General features: G+C 45.0%; 1 protein-coding gene across 1 annotated transcript; it reads left to right on the top strand.

The window, feature by feature from the left end:
* Positions 1-7,330: 7,330 nt before the first annotated feature.
* Positions 7,331-16,679, top strand: LOC120036959 (mitotic checkpoint protein BUB3). Its single transcript, XM_038983224.1, has 7 exons — positions 7,331-7,495; positions 8,471-8,665; positions 8,887-8,956; positions 9,053-9,204; positions 9,444-9,602; positions 15,673-15,850; positions 16,187-16,679. Exons 2-7 carry the CDS (start codon positions 8,471-8,473, stop codon positions 16,405-16,407), a joined length of 975 nt encoding a protein of 324 aa, XP_038839152.1. The 5' UTR covers positions 7,331-7,495; the 3' UTR covers positions 16,408-16,679.
* The last annotated feature ends 656 nt before the right edge of the window (positions 16,680-17,335 follow it).

Raw genomic sequence — 17,335 nt, 5'->3', positions numbered from 1 at the left:
TAGAATGATTACCAGATAGCATTTTGTAGCCTAATTCATTAAATTACAAACTATTTATATTGCCATTATTAGGCTGTGCCATAGGCCTATTTTATTACAACACACCGGATCATGAATAACCTTACACAAAAATGTACATATCCTTCCACTGCCTCCCAGTGTTTTTTATTCTCTAGATTCTTAGAAAAAAAAACGTTCTGGATCGAAACAAAAAGGGTTCTATTGCTCGCTTCATATACTGTATGTCCCCCCCCCCCCCAGGGGTTCTTCTTCACTTAACCAAAATTGGTTCCATATAGAACCCTTGGGTTCCATATAGTGTTCTAAATGGGATTCCATATAGGATTCTAAATGGGATTCCATATAGGATTCTAAATGGGATTCCATATAGGATTCTAAATGGGATTCCATATAGGATTCTAAATGGGATTCCATATAGTGTTCTAAATGGGATTCCATATAGGGTTCTAAATGGGATTCCATATAGGATTCTAAATGGGATTCCATATAGTGTTCTAAATGGGATTCCATACAGGGTTCTGTAACCAATTTCGGTTCTATATAGAACCTTAAGCGGTGCCATATATGAAGCAAGCATATATCCCTATATGGTTCTATGCAGAACCTGTTTTTCTAAGAGTATAGCCTAAAATAAGGCTATAGCGGTAGGTCACGTCATTCAGTCCTGTCCTATCATGAAACAATACAGTGTTTATGAGCTATACATTTCATAACGAACGTCGCAAACGTGAGAAAATGTTACATTGAAAATGTGTGTGTGGACCACTTCAATGCTGGATGATTTACCTGACGCATGACAAATGTTACGAACCGGCTGATGCAAACATGAAATGCCGGTAAAATTGTATAAATGCCGACAGAAAATGTGTTCGTTCGACACGGTGGTATCTTTTTGTGTCGGTAAAATTCATTATGATAAGAAATAGCGGTGGAAATGCCTTTATGCGCAAATATTGATATAATAAGCATTATATCGAAGTAAACTTGCAATATGCAGTGTGGTCCTCCCATTTTGACTCAGGAAAGCATGCAGTTTGTTAGGCTGCAGATTAAATAAATGATGATGAACTTCACAGGATGGTGAATGTTCAAGGTGATTAGCTTGATGCTCCTTTCCAATCAATATCATCAGGCAAAAAGTCAGCTTGATGGAAAAACATCTCTGATGGGAAAATGAGCATATAGGTCGTTTTAAATAAAACGTCACAATACGTTCGATTTGGCTGTTGGGGGGGGGGGAAGGGGACCCCCAGCTCCGGTAAAATCATTGACAACTACGTGCCATTTTTAAAGGATTGTGAAATACATGTTATAACTATTTGGTTTTAATATCATCACCTATTGAGGATAGTCAGAACTGCACACTTCCCGATTATTCCATACAAAACAACTGCGCACATTTCGCTCTCTATCATACAGCAAGTAACTGCATGCTTTTCGTGATCAGTAAACATCAATGATCATGTCATTTAAGATGGGTGAAGACACCTATCCATTTGACCTGTAGCTAGCAAACAACAGAATTTAGCTTGCTTCATCAGAGATTGGGTTTTTGGGAAGAGTTTAACACCGGCAAGTCCTCGTCCTAGTAAAGTTGTCGGACTACTGTCATCACCACTATAGATGGCAAGCAAATCAAACAATATTTGGATATAGCCATCTACTTTATCCCCTGAAAGTTAGCTTGTTAACACCCGTTCTGCCAGTCACGTTCTGTTAAAGGTACATTTTGTTAATGTTACATTCTGTTAAAGGTCCCCAAAGTACACACACATCCCTGGGTCGCTCCTCTTTTCAGTTCGCTGCAGCTAGCGACTGGAACGAGCTGCAACAAACACTCAAACTGGACAGTTTTATCTCCATCTCTTCATTCAAAGACTCAATCATGGACACTCTTACTGACAGTTGTGGCTGCTTTGCGTGTATTGTTGTCTCTACCTTCTTGACCTTTGTGCTGTTGTCTGTGCCCATTAATGTTTGTACCCTGTTTTGCGCCTCTGCCATGTTGTGCTGCTACCATGTTGTGCTGCTACCATGTTGTTGTCATGTGTTGCTGCCGTGCTATATTGTTGTCTTAGGTCTCTCTTTAAGGAGTGTTGTCTCTCTTGTCGCGATGTGTGTTTTGTCCTATATTTTTATTTAATTTATTTTTAATCCCAGCCCGGTCCCAGCAGGAGGCCTTTTGTCTTTTGGTAGGTCTTCGTTGTAAATAAGAATTTGTTCTTAACTGACTTTCCTAGTTAAATAAAGATTAAATTAAATAAAACAAATTGACATGATGTTATTAGCTAGCTAGCCAATTTTACGTAGTCCATCAATCAATCAATGTAGCCTGTCTGTCAGCCGAAATCCTAATTAAACACTTAAAAACAATATTGAAATTGGGATCATGTTAGCTAACTTCGCTAGGTAGGCCTACATTGGTTGGAGAAAACAATGACACTAGGTTTACTTACCACTATATGTTTAGCCAACTGTACAAAGTTTCTACCGGTATCTTGCAAAGTAAACATAACCCGTTATTACGGCTCGTTTTCACTAGCAAGCGGTACATTACGGTGTGCCGGTTCGGCCGCAGAGAGAGGCTCGTTTGTGGGCAGCATATAGCAGCACGGTTTGATTGTGGGTCAAGAATCCAGCATAGCAAGTTTGTAGGAAGGTCTAGTTATTCAATTGGTAAATAGTAATATGCTCTAAAACGCTCTGGTGACTAACACACTTTGCTGCCCTGTTTCTAATCGTCCACATGGCTGGGAGAACCTATTCAAGTAGGTAAATATATTTAGAAAATGTAAAACAAAAAACGATGTATTATTAACTAACTAGCTACAGTGCAGGCTTACTCAAAAGAGCTGCTAACATGGCTAGCTAGCTATCTAGCCAACTTTACATACTGTATAGATAGCTAGCTAAGTGAATTAAATATCACCAGCTACCTAACGTCATATTATCTAGCTATCTTGATGTATCTATCACTGTAAAAACAACTCTAAATGCATTTGTAGGTAGCTAGCTAACAGCTATGGGGGTAGGTGATAGCTGCCCCAACTGTCAAAGTGAGAGAGTAGGCTATTCTGGATAGGGCAGGTACTTTTTAGTAGTTCCTGTCCCTGGAAGTGAGGACGGAGATAATAGTAACATAATATTCAGTGCGGTCTAATTTGAGTATAATCAAGTCTGTTTCTTGTGAGGTTTTCTGTCCTCAGATACAGAGAGCTGTGGTTCTCAGTCCTGGTCCTGGGGACTCAAAGGGGTGCACATTTTTTTTTTTTCCAGCTGATTCAAATCATCAACTCTTCATCAAGCTTCAAGTGGTATTTCTGTATTCATTTGTGATGCTATCCTTGATATGATCCTGCTATTGTCACATGCACATGTGTGTGTACATGCATCTATCCAATGTTATCATGATTTGTTATAAGCGATATTCTACTTTAGTAATCCACAATGACCTGGTGATGTTAATGTCTAATAATGACATTATCTTCTAAATTCCTACAGATACCTTGTAACTGGAGATTCCTTCAAAACGATTGCCTGCAGTTACCGTGTAGGGCACTGCAAGGTTTGGTGACCAGGGCCATCTGGGACTGCCTCCTGGAGGAATTCAGGTGTGTGAAGGCTACCTGTGTCCTGCATAACTTCATGAGGATGGACACGAGGACCAGGAGGGGATCTGCAGCTCGCCGCCGCGTGCCAGAGGAGAAGTCTGCTGCTCTGCAGGATGTTTCAAGGATGGGGTCAAATAACGCAGCAAGAGAGGCAATCCATGTGCGGGAGATGTTCACCTCCTACTTCTTCGAAGAGGGTGCTGTTCCCTGGCAACACCATAGACTACACTATGCACAACCAAAGGCTCTTTTAAGAGCCATTCACATTGCAATAAGAGTATTCTTTCATTTACTTAACTTTGTCAAATGCAGTTATTCAATTCTCAGTTTCTCTCCCTTTGATTTCTACTTCTCAGGTGAGGTGCTGTTCAGGTGAGGGTGCTGTTCAGGTGAGGTGCTGTTTAGGTGAGGTGCTGTTCAGGTGAGGTGCTGTTCAGGTGAGGGTGCTGTTCAGGTGAGGTGCTGTTCAGGTGATGGTGCTGTTCAGGTGAGGTGCTGTTCAGGTGAGGGTGCTGTTCAGGTGAGGTGCTGTTCAGGTGAGGTGCTGTTCAGGTGAGGGTGCTGTTCAGGTGAGGGTGCTGTTCAGGTGAGGTGCTGTTCAGGTGAGGGTGCTGTTCAGGTGAGGTGCTGTTCAGGTGAGGTGCTGTTCAGGTGAGGGTGCTGTTCAGGTGAGGGTGCTGTTCAGGTGAGGGTGCTGTTCAGGTGAGGTGCTGTTCAGGTGAGGGTGCTGTTCAGGTGAGGGTGCTGTTCAGGTGAGGTGCTGTTCAGGTGAGGGTGCTGTTCAGGTGAGGTGCTGTTCAGGTGAGGGTGCTGTTCAGGTGAGGTGCTGTTCAGGTGAGGGTGCTGTTCAGGTGAGGGTGCTGTTCAGGTGAGGTGCTGTTTAGGTGAGGGTGCTGTTCAGGTGAGGGTGCTGTTCAGGTGAGGGTGCTGTTCAGGTGAGGTGCTGTTCAGGTGAGGTGCTGTTCAGGTGAGGTGCTGTTTAGGTGAGGGTGCTGTTCAGGTGAGGGTGCTGTTCAGGTGAGGTGCTGTTCAGGTGAGGTGCTGTTCAGGTGAGGGTGCTGTTTAGGTAAGGGTTTGATGTCTGTTCGCTGCTCTGGCACCCCAATGGTGGAACAAACTCCCTCACGACGCCAGGTCAGCGGAGTCAATCACCACCTTCCGGAGACACCTGAAACCCCACCTCTTTAAGGAATACCTAGGATAGGATAAAGTAATCCTTCTAACCCCCCCCTCCCCCCCCTTAAAAGAGTTAGATGCACTATTGTAAAGTGGTTGTTCCACTGGATATCATAAGGTGAATGCACCAATTTGTAAGTCGCTCTGGATAAGAGCGTCTGCTAAATGACTTAAATGTAAATGTAAATGTAATGTCTGTACAAAAACAAAACAGGCTATTTTAAGTCACCCGTATTGAAACAATTTGGAACAATTAGACACCCTATAACACACACCTACACACTCATGTATCAATCTGATTGATGGATTGTGTTGTGCAGTAAGCAGGCTCAGGTGTATAACTGTGGCTCCTTCCACCTTCAAAGAATAGGCAAGAGGGCCAACCATGGAGAATAGTAAGACACTTCATTATTTCTATAACTACGCTATGTTGTTTGTCCTTGTGTGTCTGTTCATGTTTTTCAGCATAAAGTACTCTGCAGCCACTTCGTGTGGTGTGGACACCAGGTGAGGCCACACACAGATTCCTGTTGAACACTGTCGCTTTAACTACCTTATTTTCTCAATAACAGTCTCTCTCCTTCACTTCATCCCTCTCTCCCACTTCTCCCTAAATCCTCTAGGTTATATCAGCTGTGTCGGTGAACCCCTCCCGCATCTGAACTGGCTGACAGAGAGGCCACAGCATGATCAGAGGTGAGAGGTCACTTGATCAGGCCAACAGGGAAGTATTATGAAAGAGATGCTTTACATTGAAATACAGATAGAGATGTAGTAGTTCCCAGAGTTAATGATCCCAGTGTAACAGTATAACTTTAAACCGTCCCCTCGCCCCGACACGGGCGCGAACCAGGGACCTTCTGCACACATCAACAACAGTCACCCACGAAGCGTCGTTACCCATCGCTCCACAAAAGCCGCGGCCCTTGCAGAGCAAGGTGCAACACTACTTCTAGGTTTCAGAGCAAGTGACGTAACTGATTGAAACGCTAGTAGCGCGTACCCGCTAACTAGCTAGCCATTTCACATCCGTTACACTAGGTCAGTTTATATTATACAGGAAGTATTATTAAAGAGATGCTTTACATTGAAATACAGATAGATGTAGTAGTCCCAGAGTTAATGATCCCAGGTCAGTTTTGCATTTCACCTCCTGATGATTATGATGACTGACAGTGTTAGAATAAATAAAAAATAAAATAAAAAAAGACTTAAACATGTTAATTCCATCTGTCTCTCGTCTGCAGGTATGATTTGATATGAGGATGCCAACCCCCAGTCCCGTCATCGCCACTTCACCCGCTCTTAAGATAACCTTCGGGCCGACGAGAGACACTTATGTAATTGTGATGAACTGAGAGAATATTAGGGTAGCACTGTGATTCATTAATCATATGCTGCCTTCCCTGCTCCTCTGTTCTTACCTCTTTCCCTCCCTCTGTCTTTTACACCTCTCTCGCTTCCTCTGTTTTTATACTGCACATCAGATGTGCATTGAAGTAAAGATTGAACTTATATTTATAATATTACAATTATAATATTTGGATAATGAAATTCTTTCAATAAAGCATTTCACATTCTCCACTGGTTGAAATTAAGTCTAATTTGATGAAATACTCCACCTATCCTGTGTTTATCAGATCAATGCAGATGAAGGAAATTGGATATTGAGATGAACCGGTGTTAGAGTATTTACATGATGCATAGGAAGTGTAGTGTAGTGTTTAAAAAAAGATCTATTTCTGTATATATGAATTACAAATCAGCCTTTAACTCGTTAAATCACGTGTAACCATTGATATCCCAGGACCAAGATTGGTAAACACTGTTGAAGTGTATAATTGTAATACATACATGCACTGAAGACACAGCATCATTCAAAGACTGGAATTTGACACTCCTGGTATTGGATATGACTGAAAAATAATCCCAAAGACATCTCTGCTTGACAGACAGAGCCCACAAAATGAACCCAAACCACTCACACTTGTCAGGTATAGTTCACTTTTATTTGATATATCCTAAATATCAAATTAATGGCGGCCAATATTGAGAGATATCGTGAGGCTACCCTACGTAAATGAAATTACATGATTATTCATGTTTACTGATTGTGAAAAGCAAGCAGTTACTTGCTGTATAACTTTAATTAACGATAGAACAACATTTGCGCAATGGAATAATCTGACATTTGTAGGTCTGACTATGTTCTTCAAGAGGTGATGATGATATTACAACCAAATAGTTAACATTTATTTAACAATACTTTTAAAAGGTTTTATATACTGTCATTTGAAGTATGTCCCATATCACATGACCCATGTACTCGACAACAGAGTTGTCAAACGGGTTTTAGATACTGTCGTTGAAGTATGTCCCATATCACATGACCCATGTACTCGACAACAGAGTTGTCAAACGGGTTTTAGAATCTGTCATTTGAAGTATGTCCCATATCACATGACCCATGTACTCGACAACGGAAGAGAACTTTCAAAGAATCACGAACAAGGCGGGAAAGTTGGTTATTCGTTCTGACCAATCAATCCACTCGTGTAGCAACGCTGCTGCGGAGTGTGTACAGTGGAGAGGGACGAGGAAGCGAACATATTAGTCTATAAGATAAACGACGAGTTATTTTTTCCAATTTTATACCCAAGGAGGTACTTCAGCTCAAACCAAGAACGGTGAGTTAAAACAAACCTAATTGATTGACAAAATCTAGCTAACGCATTATCAATCTATAGATGGCGAATTAGCTTGCAAACGGCTAGCCAGCCAGCGAGATTTGGCCTGCTTTCACCATCCACGCTTGTTAGTTAGCTAATATTAGTAGCTAACGTTAGCCAATGTTACCCGATAGAAAACCGCTGATTAGCTAACGTTAGACAATGTTACCCGATAGAAAACCGCTGATTAGCTAACGTTAGCCAATGTTACCCGATAGAAAACCGCTGATTAGCTAACGTTAGACAATGTTACCCGATAGAAAACCGCTGATTAGCTAACGTTAGCCAATGTTACCCGATAGAAAACCGCTGATTAGCTAACGTTAGACAATGTTACCCGATAGAAAACCGCTGATTAGCTAACGTTAGCCAATGTTACCCGATAGAAAACCGCTGATTAGCTAACGTTAGACAATGTTACCCGATAGAAAACCGCTGATTAGCTAACGTTAGCCAATGTTACCCGATAGAAAACCGCTGATTAGCTAACGTTAGCCAATGTGCATGTAGTTGAGACCAAGTTGGCTAGCTACTGCGGATCAACTAGCTAGCCAGTTACGTATGCTAGCTAGTTAATCACATTAGCTAGCCTACCTACCCACCCAACTAGCTTGCTAACTTGCTAGATTTTCAGCACACCCAATTCATGTAATTGAATTTCCAGGACAGTAACGTTCTCGTGTATAAAACTTTACAGGTCATGTTGCGTTACATGTTGGTTTGTTTTGTTTATTTCGCCAACACAAGTATGGCAGCTTAGCTAACAAGTATGTCAGCTAGCAAGCTAAGCTTCATACCTGATCATGTTATGGTTTAAGAGAACGTTACATCCGGGCTTTCTCCATCTACTTCAGGGGTGAACTACTCTGCAGGAAAGCTCCTACAGAATCCCAGTATGACCTAATAGCTGTGGTATCTGTTCTCTCCCTGCAGATGACTGGCTCGAACGAGTACAAACTGAACCAGGGACCAGAGGACAGTATCTCTGCTGTTAAGTTCAGCCCCAGTACAGGCCAGTTCCTTCTAGTGTCCTCTTGGGACTGTACTGTCAGGCTCTACGATGTGGGAGGCAACTCCATGAGGATCAAGTATTCACACCTGGCACCTGTGTTGGATTGTGCTTTCTATGTAAACAAGTTTTTTGTTTGTTGTCATAAGCATTCCATAGTAATCAGTTACTCAATTTTAAATGCAGAGTTGTCTACTTTGCCACACACACACGCAGACACACACTAAGAAGAAGAAACATGACAATATTGTTAAAGTACATTTCTACAAACAATGTAAAATGGTGTGGCCCCTCCCCTGGTCAAGGAATATGTTTGAGTCAGATATCTCTTCTCTTGTAGGACCCTACACATGCCTGGAGCGGAGGATTGGACACGCAGTTGAAAACCCACGACTTGAATACAGATCAAGGTGTGCCTGTCAATATGTCACCGCTGAATTGTGTGCTTCCTCTTCCTGTTAGATAAACAGTGTTTTTAACGGTCCATATTTTCTCCCGTTGTGTAGATACAATAGTTGGGACACACGATGCCCCCATTCGCTGTGTGGAATACTGTCCCGAGGTCAACGTCATGGTAACGGGTAGCTGGGACAGGTCAGTCAGGCTGTGGGACCCCAGGACCCCCTGCAACGCTGGCACCTTCACACAGCCTGAAAAGGTAGAGCTATCAAAACTCTGTATGAAACATTCCTAGGCAAGCGTTTATATGTCTACATTCATAAAGACCAAAGCACACATTGACCTCATTTTTCAATTCTGATTTCAAGTTCATAAATGTATAGTCTGTTTTTTTTTTGGTGAGAATGGACATACTTACTGGCATATGGACATTGAGAGAAATTGATTGTTATACACACATTTTAAGACTGTTCTCGTGTCTTTGTCTCTTTAACGAAGGTGTACACCCTCTCTGTGGCTGGAGAACGTCTGATAGTGGGGACAGCAGGGAGAAGGGTGTTGGTCTGGGACCTGAGGAATATGGGTTATGTCCAGCAGAGGAGAGAGTCCAGTCTGAAATACCAGACACGAGCCATCAGGGCCTTCCCTAACAAACAGGTAAACCTCTAGTCTAGCTCAGTACCAGACACGAGGCATCAGGGCCTTCCCTAACAAACAGGTAACCCTCTAGTCTAGTTCAGTACCAGACACGAGCCATCAGGACCTTCCCTAACAAACAGGTAAACCTCTAGTCTAGTTCAGTACCAGACACGAGGCATCAGGGCCTTCCCTAACAAACAGGTAAACCTCTAGTCTAGCTCAGTACCAGACACGAGCCATCAGGGCCTTCCCTAACAAACAGGTAAACCTCTAGTCTACCTCAGTACCAGACACGAGCCATCAGGGCCTTCCCTAACAAACAGGTAAACCTCTAGTCTAGTTCAGTACCAGACACGAGGCATCAGGGCCTTCCCTAACAAACAGGTAAACCTCTAGTCTAGTTCAGTACCAGACACGAGCCATCAGGGCCTTCCCTAACAAACAGGTAAACCTCTAGTCTACCTCAGTACCAGACACGAGCCATCAGGGCCTTCCCTAACAAACAGGTAAACCTCTAGTCTAGTTCAGTACCAGACACGAGGCATCAGGACCTTCCCTAACAAACAGGTAAACCTCTAGTCTAGTTCAGTACCAGACACGAGCCATCAGGACCTTCCCTAACAAACAGGTAAACCTCTAGTCTAGCTCAGTACCAGACACGAGGCATCAGGACCTTCCCTAACAAACAGGTAAACCTCTAGTCTACCTCAGTACCAGACACGAGGCATCAGGACCTTCCCTAACAAACAGGTAAACCTCTAGTCTAGCTCAGTACCAGACACGAGGCATCAGGACCTTCCCTAACAAACAGGTAAACCTCTAGTCTAGCTCAGTACCAGACACGAGGCATCAGGACCTTCCCTAACAAACAGGTAAACCTCTAGTCTACCTCAGTACCAGACATGAGGCATCAGGGCCTCCCCTAACAAACAGGTAAACCTCTAGTCTAGCTCAGTACCAGACACGAGGCATCAGGGCCTTCCCTAACAAACAGGTAAACCTCTAGTCTAGTTCAGTACCAGACACGAGGCATCAGGGCCTTCTCTAACAAACAGGTAAACCTCTAGTCTACCTCAGTACCAGACACGAGCCATCAGGGCCTTCCCTAACAAACAGGTAAACCTCTAGTCTAGCTCAGTACCAGACACGAGGCATCAGGGCCTTCCCTAACAAACAGGTAAACCTCTAGTCTAGCTCAGTACCAGACACGAGGCATCAGGACCTTCCCTAACAAACAGGTAAACCTCTAGTCTACCTCAGTACCAGACACGAGGCATCAGGGCCTTCCCTAACAAACAGGTAAACCTCTAGTCTAGTTCAGTACCAGACACGAGGCATCAGGGCCTTCCCTAACAAACAGGTAAACCTCTAGTCTAGTTCAGTACCAGACACGAGGCATCAGGGCCTTCCCTAACAAACAGGTAAACCTCTAGTCTAGTTCAGTACCAGACACGAGGCATCAGGGCCTTCCCTAACAAACAGGTAAACCTCTAGTCTAGCTCAGTACCAGACACGAGGCATCAGGGCCTTCCCTAACAAACAGGTAAACCTCTAGTCTAGCTCAGTACCAGACACGAGGCATCAGGACCTTCCCTAACAAACAGGTAAACCTCTAGTCTAGCTCAGTACCAGACACGAGGCATCAGGACCTTCCCTAACAAACAGGTAAACCTCTAGTCTAGTTCAGTACCAGACACGAGCCATCAGGGCCTTCCCTAACAAACAGGTAAACCTCTAGTCTAGCTCAGTACCAGACACGAGGCATCAGGACCTTCCCTAACAAACAGGTAAACCTCTAGTCTAGTTCAGTACCAGACACGAGGCATCAGGGCCTTCCCTAACAAACAGGTAAACCTCTAGTCTACCTCAGTACCAGACACGAGCCATCAGGACCTTCCCTAACAAACAGGTAAACCTCTAGTCTAGCTCAGTACCAGACACGAGGCATCAGGGCCTTCCCTAACAAACAGGTAAACCTCTAGTCTAGCTCAGTACCAGACACGAGGCATCAGGGCCTTCCCTAACAAACAGGTAAACCTCTAGTCTAGCTCAGTACCAGACACGAGCCATCAGGGCCTTCCCTAACAAACAGGTAAACCTCTAGTCTAGCTCAGTACCAGACACGAGGCATCAGGGCCTTCCCTAACAAACAGGTAAACCTCTAGTCTAGCTCAGTACCAGACACGAGGCATCAGGGCCTTCTCTAACAAACAGGTAAACCTCTAGTCTAGTTCAGTACCAGACACGAGGCATCAGGGCCTCCCCTAACAAACAGGTAAACCTCTAGTCTAGCTCAGTACCAGACACGAGGCATCAGGGCCTTCCCTAACAAACAGGTAAACCTCTAGTCTACCTCAGTACCAGACACGAGGCATCAGGACCTTCCCTAACAAACAGGTAAACCTCTAGTCTAGCTCAGTACCAGACACGAGCCATCAGGGCCTTCCCTAACAAACAGGTAAACCTCTAGTCTAGCTCAGTACCAGACACGAGGCATCAGGGCCTCCCCTAACAAACAGGTAAACCTCTAGTCTAGTTCAGTACCAGACACGAGGCATCAGGACCTTCGCTAACAAACAGGTAAACCTCTAGTCTAGCTCAGTTCCAGACATGAGGCATCAGGGCCTTCCCCTAACAAACAGGTAAACCTCTAGTCTAGTTCAGTACCAGACACGAGCCATCAGGGCCTTCCCTAACAAACAGGTAAACCTCTAGTCTAGCTCAGTACCAGACACGAGGCATCAGGGCCTTCCCTAACAAACAGGTAAACCTCTAGTCTACCTCAGTACCAGACACGAGCCATCAGGGCCTTCCCTAACAAACAGGTAAACCTCTAGTCTAGCTCAGTACCAGACACGAGGCATCAGGACCTTCCCTAACAAACAGGTAAACCTCTAGTCTAGCTCAGTACCAGACACGAGGCATCAGGACCTTCCCTAACAAACAGGTAAACCTCTAGTCTAGCTCAGTACCAGACACGAGGCATCAGGGCCTTCCCTAACAAACAGGTAAACCTCTAGTCTAGTTCAGTACCAGACACGAGGCATCAGGGCCTTCCCTAACAAACAGGTAAACCTCTAGTCTAGCTCAGTGCTTGACTAACCTCTCCTTGGGACCCCCAGACCTTTCACTATTTTGTAGTAGCTCTGCACTATCTCGCCTGATTGACCTAGTGAAGGGCTTGATGCTTAGTTGACCAGTTGAATCAGGTGAGTTAGCTGTGGAATAGTTAAATACATGGAACTGTTGGGGGTCCCCTGGTTTAACTGGCACACGTCTGTGGGCTGGGAAGAAGGTGATGTCATATCATTATACTAAACGTCACTTAGATTTTATACACAGCAACGTACGGTGACATCATGCGTGTTTTAGTAGGCCTATGTGATCCCCTTGCTGGACTTGAACCCTTGGCATTGAGCCAGACAGGACCACACATCGTTGTCTGTCTGTCTGGTGAGACCAGATGATACTGTCTGTCTGGTGAGACCAGATGATATTGTCTGTCTGTCTGGTGAGACCAGATGTTATTGTCTGTCTGTCTGGTGAGACCAGATGATACTGTCTGTCTGTCTGGTGAGACCAGATGATACTGTCTGTCTGTCTGGTGAGACCAGATGATACTGTCTGTCTGTCTGGTGAGACCAGATGATACTGTCTGTCTGTCTGGTGAGACCAGATGATACTGTCTGTCTGTCTGGTGAGACCAGATGATACTGTCTGTCTGTCTGGTGAGACCAGATGATACTGTCTGTCTGTCTGGTGAGACCAGATGATACTGTCTGTCTGGTGAGACCAGATGATACTGTCTGTCTGTCTGGTGAGACCAGATGATACTGTCTGTCTGTCTGGTGAGACCAGATGATACTGTCTGTCTGTCTGGTGAGACCAGATGATACTGTCTGTCTGTCTGGTGAGACCAGATGATACTGTCTGTCTGTCTGGTGAGACCAGATGATACTGTCTGTCTGTCTGGTGAGACCAGATGATACTGTCTGTCTGTCTGGTGAGACCAGATGATACTGTCTGTCTGTCTGGTGAGACCAGATGATACTGTCTGTCTGTCTGGTGAGACCAGATGATACTGTCTGTCTGTCTGGTGAGACCAGATGTTATTGTCTGTCTGGTGAGACCAGATGATACTGTCTGTCTGTCTGGTGAGACCAGATGATACTGTCTGTCTGGTGAGACCAGATGATACTGTCTGTCTGTCTGCTGAGACCAGGTGTTACTGTCTGTCTGCTGAGACCAGATGATACTGTCTGTCTGTCTGCTGAGACCAGATGATACTGTCTGTCTGTCTGGTGAGACCAGATGATACTGTCTGTCTGGTGAGACCAGATGATACTGTCTGTCTGTCTGGTGAGACCAGATGATACTGTCTGTCTGTCTGGTGAGACCAGATGATACTGTCTGTCTGTCTGGTGAGACCAGATGATACTGTCTGTCTGTCTGGTGAGACCAGATGATACTGTCTGTCTGTCTGCTGAGACCAGATGATACTGTCTGTCTGTCTGCTGAGACCAGATGATACTGTCTGTCTGTCTGCTGAGACCAGATGATACTGTCTGTCTGTCTGCTGAGACCAGATGATACTGTCTGTCTGTCTGGTGAGACCAGATGATACTGTCTGTCTGTCTGCTGAGACCAGATGATACTGTCTGTCTGTCTGTCTGCTGAGACCAGATGATACTGTCTGTCTGTCTGGTGAGACCAGATGATACTGTCTGTCTGGTGAGACCAGGTGTTATTGTCTGTCTGGTGAGACCAGGTGTTATTGTCTGTCTGCTGAGACCAGGTGGTATTGTCTGTCTGCTGAGACCAGATGATACTGTCTGTCTGTCTGCTGAGACCAGATGATACTGTCTGTCTGCTGAGACCAGGTGTTATTGTCTGTCTGGTGAGACCAGATGATACTGTCTGTCTGTCTGGTGAGACCAGGTGATACTGTCTGTCTGGTGAGACCAGATGATACTGTCTGTCTGTCTGCTGAGACCAGATGATACTGTCTGTCTGTCTGCTGAGACCAGATGATACTGTCTGTCTGTCTGGTGAGACCAGATGATACTGTCTGTCTGTCTGGTGAGACCAGATGATACTGTCTGTCTGGTGAGACCAGATGATACTGTCTGTCTGTCTGGTGAGACCAGATGATACTGTCTGTCTGTCTGGTGAGACCAGATGATACTGTCTGTCTGTCTGGTGAGACCAGATGATACTGTCTGTCTGGTGAGACCAGATGATACTGTCTGTCTGTCTGGTGAGACCAGATGTTACTGTCTGTCTGTCTGGTGAGACCAGATGATACTGTCTGTCTGTCTGGTGAGACCAGATGTTACTGTCTGTCTGTCTGGTGAGACCAGATGATACTGTCTGTCTGTCTGGTGAGACCAGATGATACTGTCTGTCTGTCTGGTGAGACCAGATGATACTGTCTGTCTGTCTGGTGAGACCAGATGATACTGTCTGTCTGTCTGGTGAGACCAGATGATACTGTCTGTCTGGTGAGACCAGATGATACTGTCTGTCTGTCTGGTGAGACCAGATGATACTGTCTGTCTGTCTGGTGAGACCAGATGATACTGTCTGTCTGGTGAGACCAGATGATACTGTCTGTCTGTCTGGTGAGACCAGATGATACTGTCTGTCTGTCTGGTGAGACCAGATGATACTGTCTGTCTGTCTGGTGAGACCAGATGATACTGTCTGTCTGTCTGCTGAGACCAGATGATACTGTCTGTCTGTCTGCTGAGACCAGATGATACTGTCTGTCTGTCTGGTGAGACCAGATGATACTGTCTGTCTGTCTGGTGAGACCAGATGATACTGTCTGTCTGTCTGCTGAGACCAGGTGTTATTGTCTGCTGAGACCAGATGTTATTGTCTGTCTGTCTGGTGAGACCAGGTGGTATTGTCTGTCTGGTGAGACCAGGTGTTATTGTCTGTCTGGTGAGACCAGGTGATACTGTCTGTCTGGTGAGACCAGATGATACTGTCTGTCTGTCTGGTGAGACCAGGTGTTTCTGTCTGTCTGCTGAGACCAGGTGTTTCTGTGTGTCTGCTGAGACCAGGTGTTACTGTCTGTTTGAAGGGCTATGTCCTGAGCTCCATAGAAGGACGTGTTGCCGTGGAGTACCTGGACCCCAGCCAAGAGGTGCAGAAGAAGAAGTACGCCTTCAAATGCCACCGGCTGAAGGAGAACGGGATTGAACAGGTCTATCCCGTCAACGCCATCTCCTTCCACAGTGTTCACAACACCTTCGCCACAGGTGGGAGACTTTCTATGGTCACTAATATAACAACTCAGCCGTCATTTGACTGCTTTTAAAATGTTCAACTACATATTTAAATAAATAAATAAAAATAAGAACAATTATTGAACCAGAATATTAAAACAAGTATCCATGAAGCTTGATTTTTATTTCCTGCTGTTTTATGGTCTATTATCATGTGACCTCTTGGATTAATATCGCCAAGGGAACACTTGATGAATGATTAGCCTCCAGATTATAATCTTGGTAATTCATAACTACTCTGTAGATAAAATGTCCATTTCGTTCCTCCGTTGACCTTGAAAACCCCCCCTCTCTCCGTCCTTCTACCAGGTGGCTCAGACGGCTTTGTGAACATCTGGGACCCGTTCAACAAGAAGCGTCTCTGTCAGTTCCACCGTTACCCGACGTCGATCGCCTCCCTGGCCTTCAGTAACGACGGCTCCACGCTGGCCATCGCCTCCTCCTACATGCAAGAGCAGGGAGACATCAGCCACCCGGAGGACACCATCTTTATCCGCCAGGTCACAGACGCAGAAACTAAGCCCAAATGAGTCAGTCAGTCTCCTGATCTGATTCTCAACCGTACTGCCTCGGGTAGTTTTCACATTGTCTCCTTTCAGCACTGTTCGCTACAACAACCATGATACAGGATCTACCGCGTGGGGGATCCAGGCCCAGTACGGCTCGGTTTGGCCCTATAGCGTGAAGCAGAACATCCAGTCCACATCCCGGTGGTCTTGTCTGGACCGCCACACTGCCACTCACACTTTTTGGTACATATGAATGGCAGCATTGACAAGAAGCAGGCATCTGGTATTTATCTTGCCATCTCCTCTCTAGTCTCTCTCCCCTTTTTCAATATCATATTGCCAGACCGACTGAGGACTTGACAGATGGCTGCCTCCCTGATCTGTTTCTCTGCTCTCTCCACTTTTTCATATCCATAGTTACCGCCCGATGAGGATTGACGAATGGCGGCCTCCTGATCTTTCTCTAGCTCTCATTCTCCACCTTTTTCCAATATCCCATATCCTCCTGATCTGTTTATGTATCTGGGTGGGTTGGTTCCAGGACAGTCCTGAAGGCAGTGAATGGCTCCATCTATCCATACAACCTTTCGCGTGACCTTTATTCATCTGCCTATATTTTTGGATTTAAGTGTTTTTTAATTTTTACTTTGACTTATTTAATTTGGGTACTTTAAAAATTAATGTAGTGCTTTATTAACAACATGTAAAGGACTACCCTCGTTTGTCTTCGTTGTGTCTAGCCCCCCCCCTCTAATAAAACTGGTGAAATTAGTAGTCTAGCCCCCCCCCGTCTAATAAACTGGTGAATTAGGTTGGTCTACCCCCCACCCCTCGAATAACTGGTGAAATTAAGTTGTCTAGCCCCACCACCTCTAATACTGGTGAAAGTAGTATTCTAAGACCCCACCCCACTAAACTGGTGAAATTAGGTAGTCAGGCCCCCACCCCT

The sequence above is a fragment of the Salvelinus namaycush genome, unplaced genomic scaffold (genome assembly GCF_016432855.1).
Source record: "Salvelinus namaycush isolate Seneca unplaced genomic scaffold, SaNama_1.0 Scaffold1534, whole genome shotgun sequence".
Taxonomy (NCBI): domain Eukaryota; kingdom Metazoa; phylum Chordata; class Actinopteri; order Salmoniformes; family Salmonidae; genus Salvelinus; species Salvelinus namaycush.
Note: the sequence above shows the minus strand (reverse complement) of the source record. Positions and strands in the feature narration are given on the sequence as shown.

Coding starts and splice junctions, on each gene's coding strand:
- LOC120036959 (XM_038983224.1), top strand. CDS start 8,471: ATGACTGGCTCGAACGAGTACAAACTGAACCAGGGACCAGAGGACAGT. Junction 9,603..15,672: donor GGGCCTTCCCTAACAAACAG/GTAAACCTCTAG, acceptor GTCTGTTTGAAG/GGCTATGTCCTGAGCTCCAT. Junction 15,851..16,186: donor TCACAACACCTTCGCCACAG/GTGGGAGACTTT, acceptor TCCTTCTACCAG/GTGGCTCAGACGGCTTTGTG.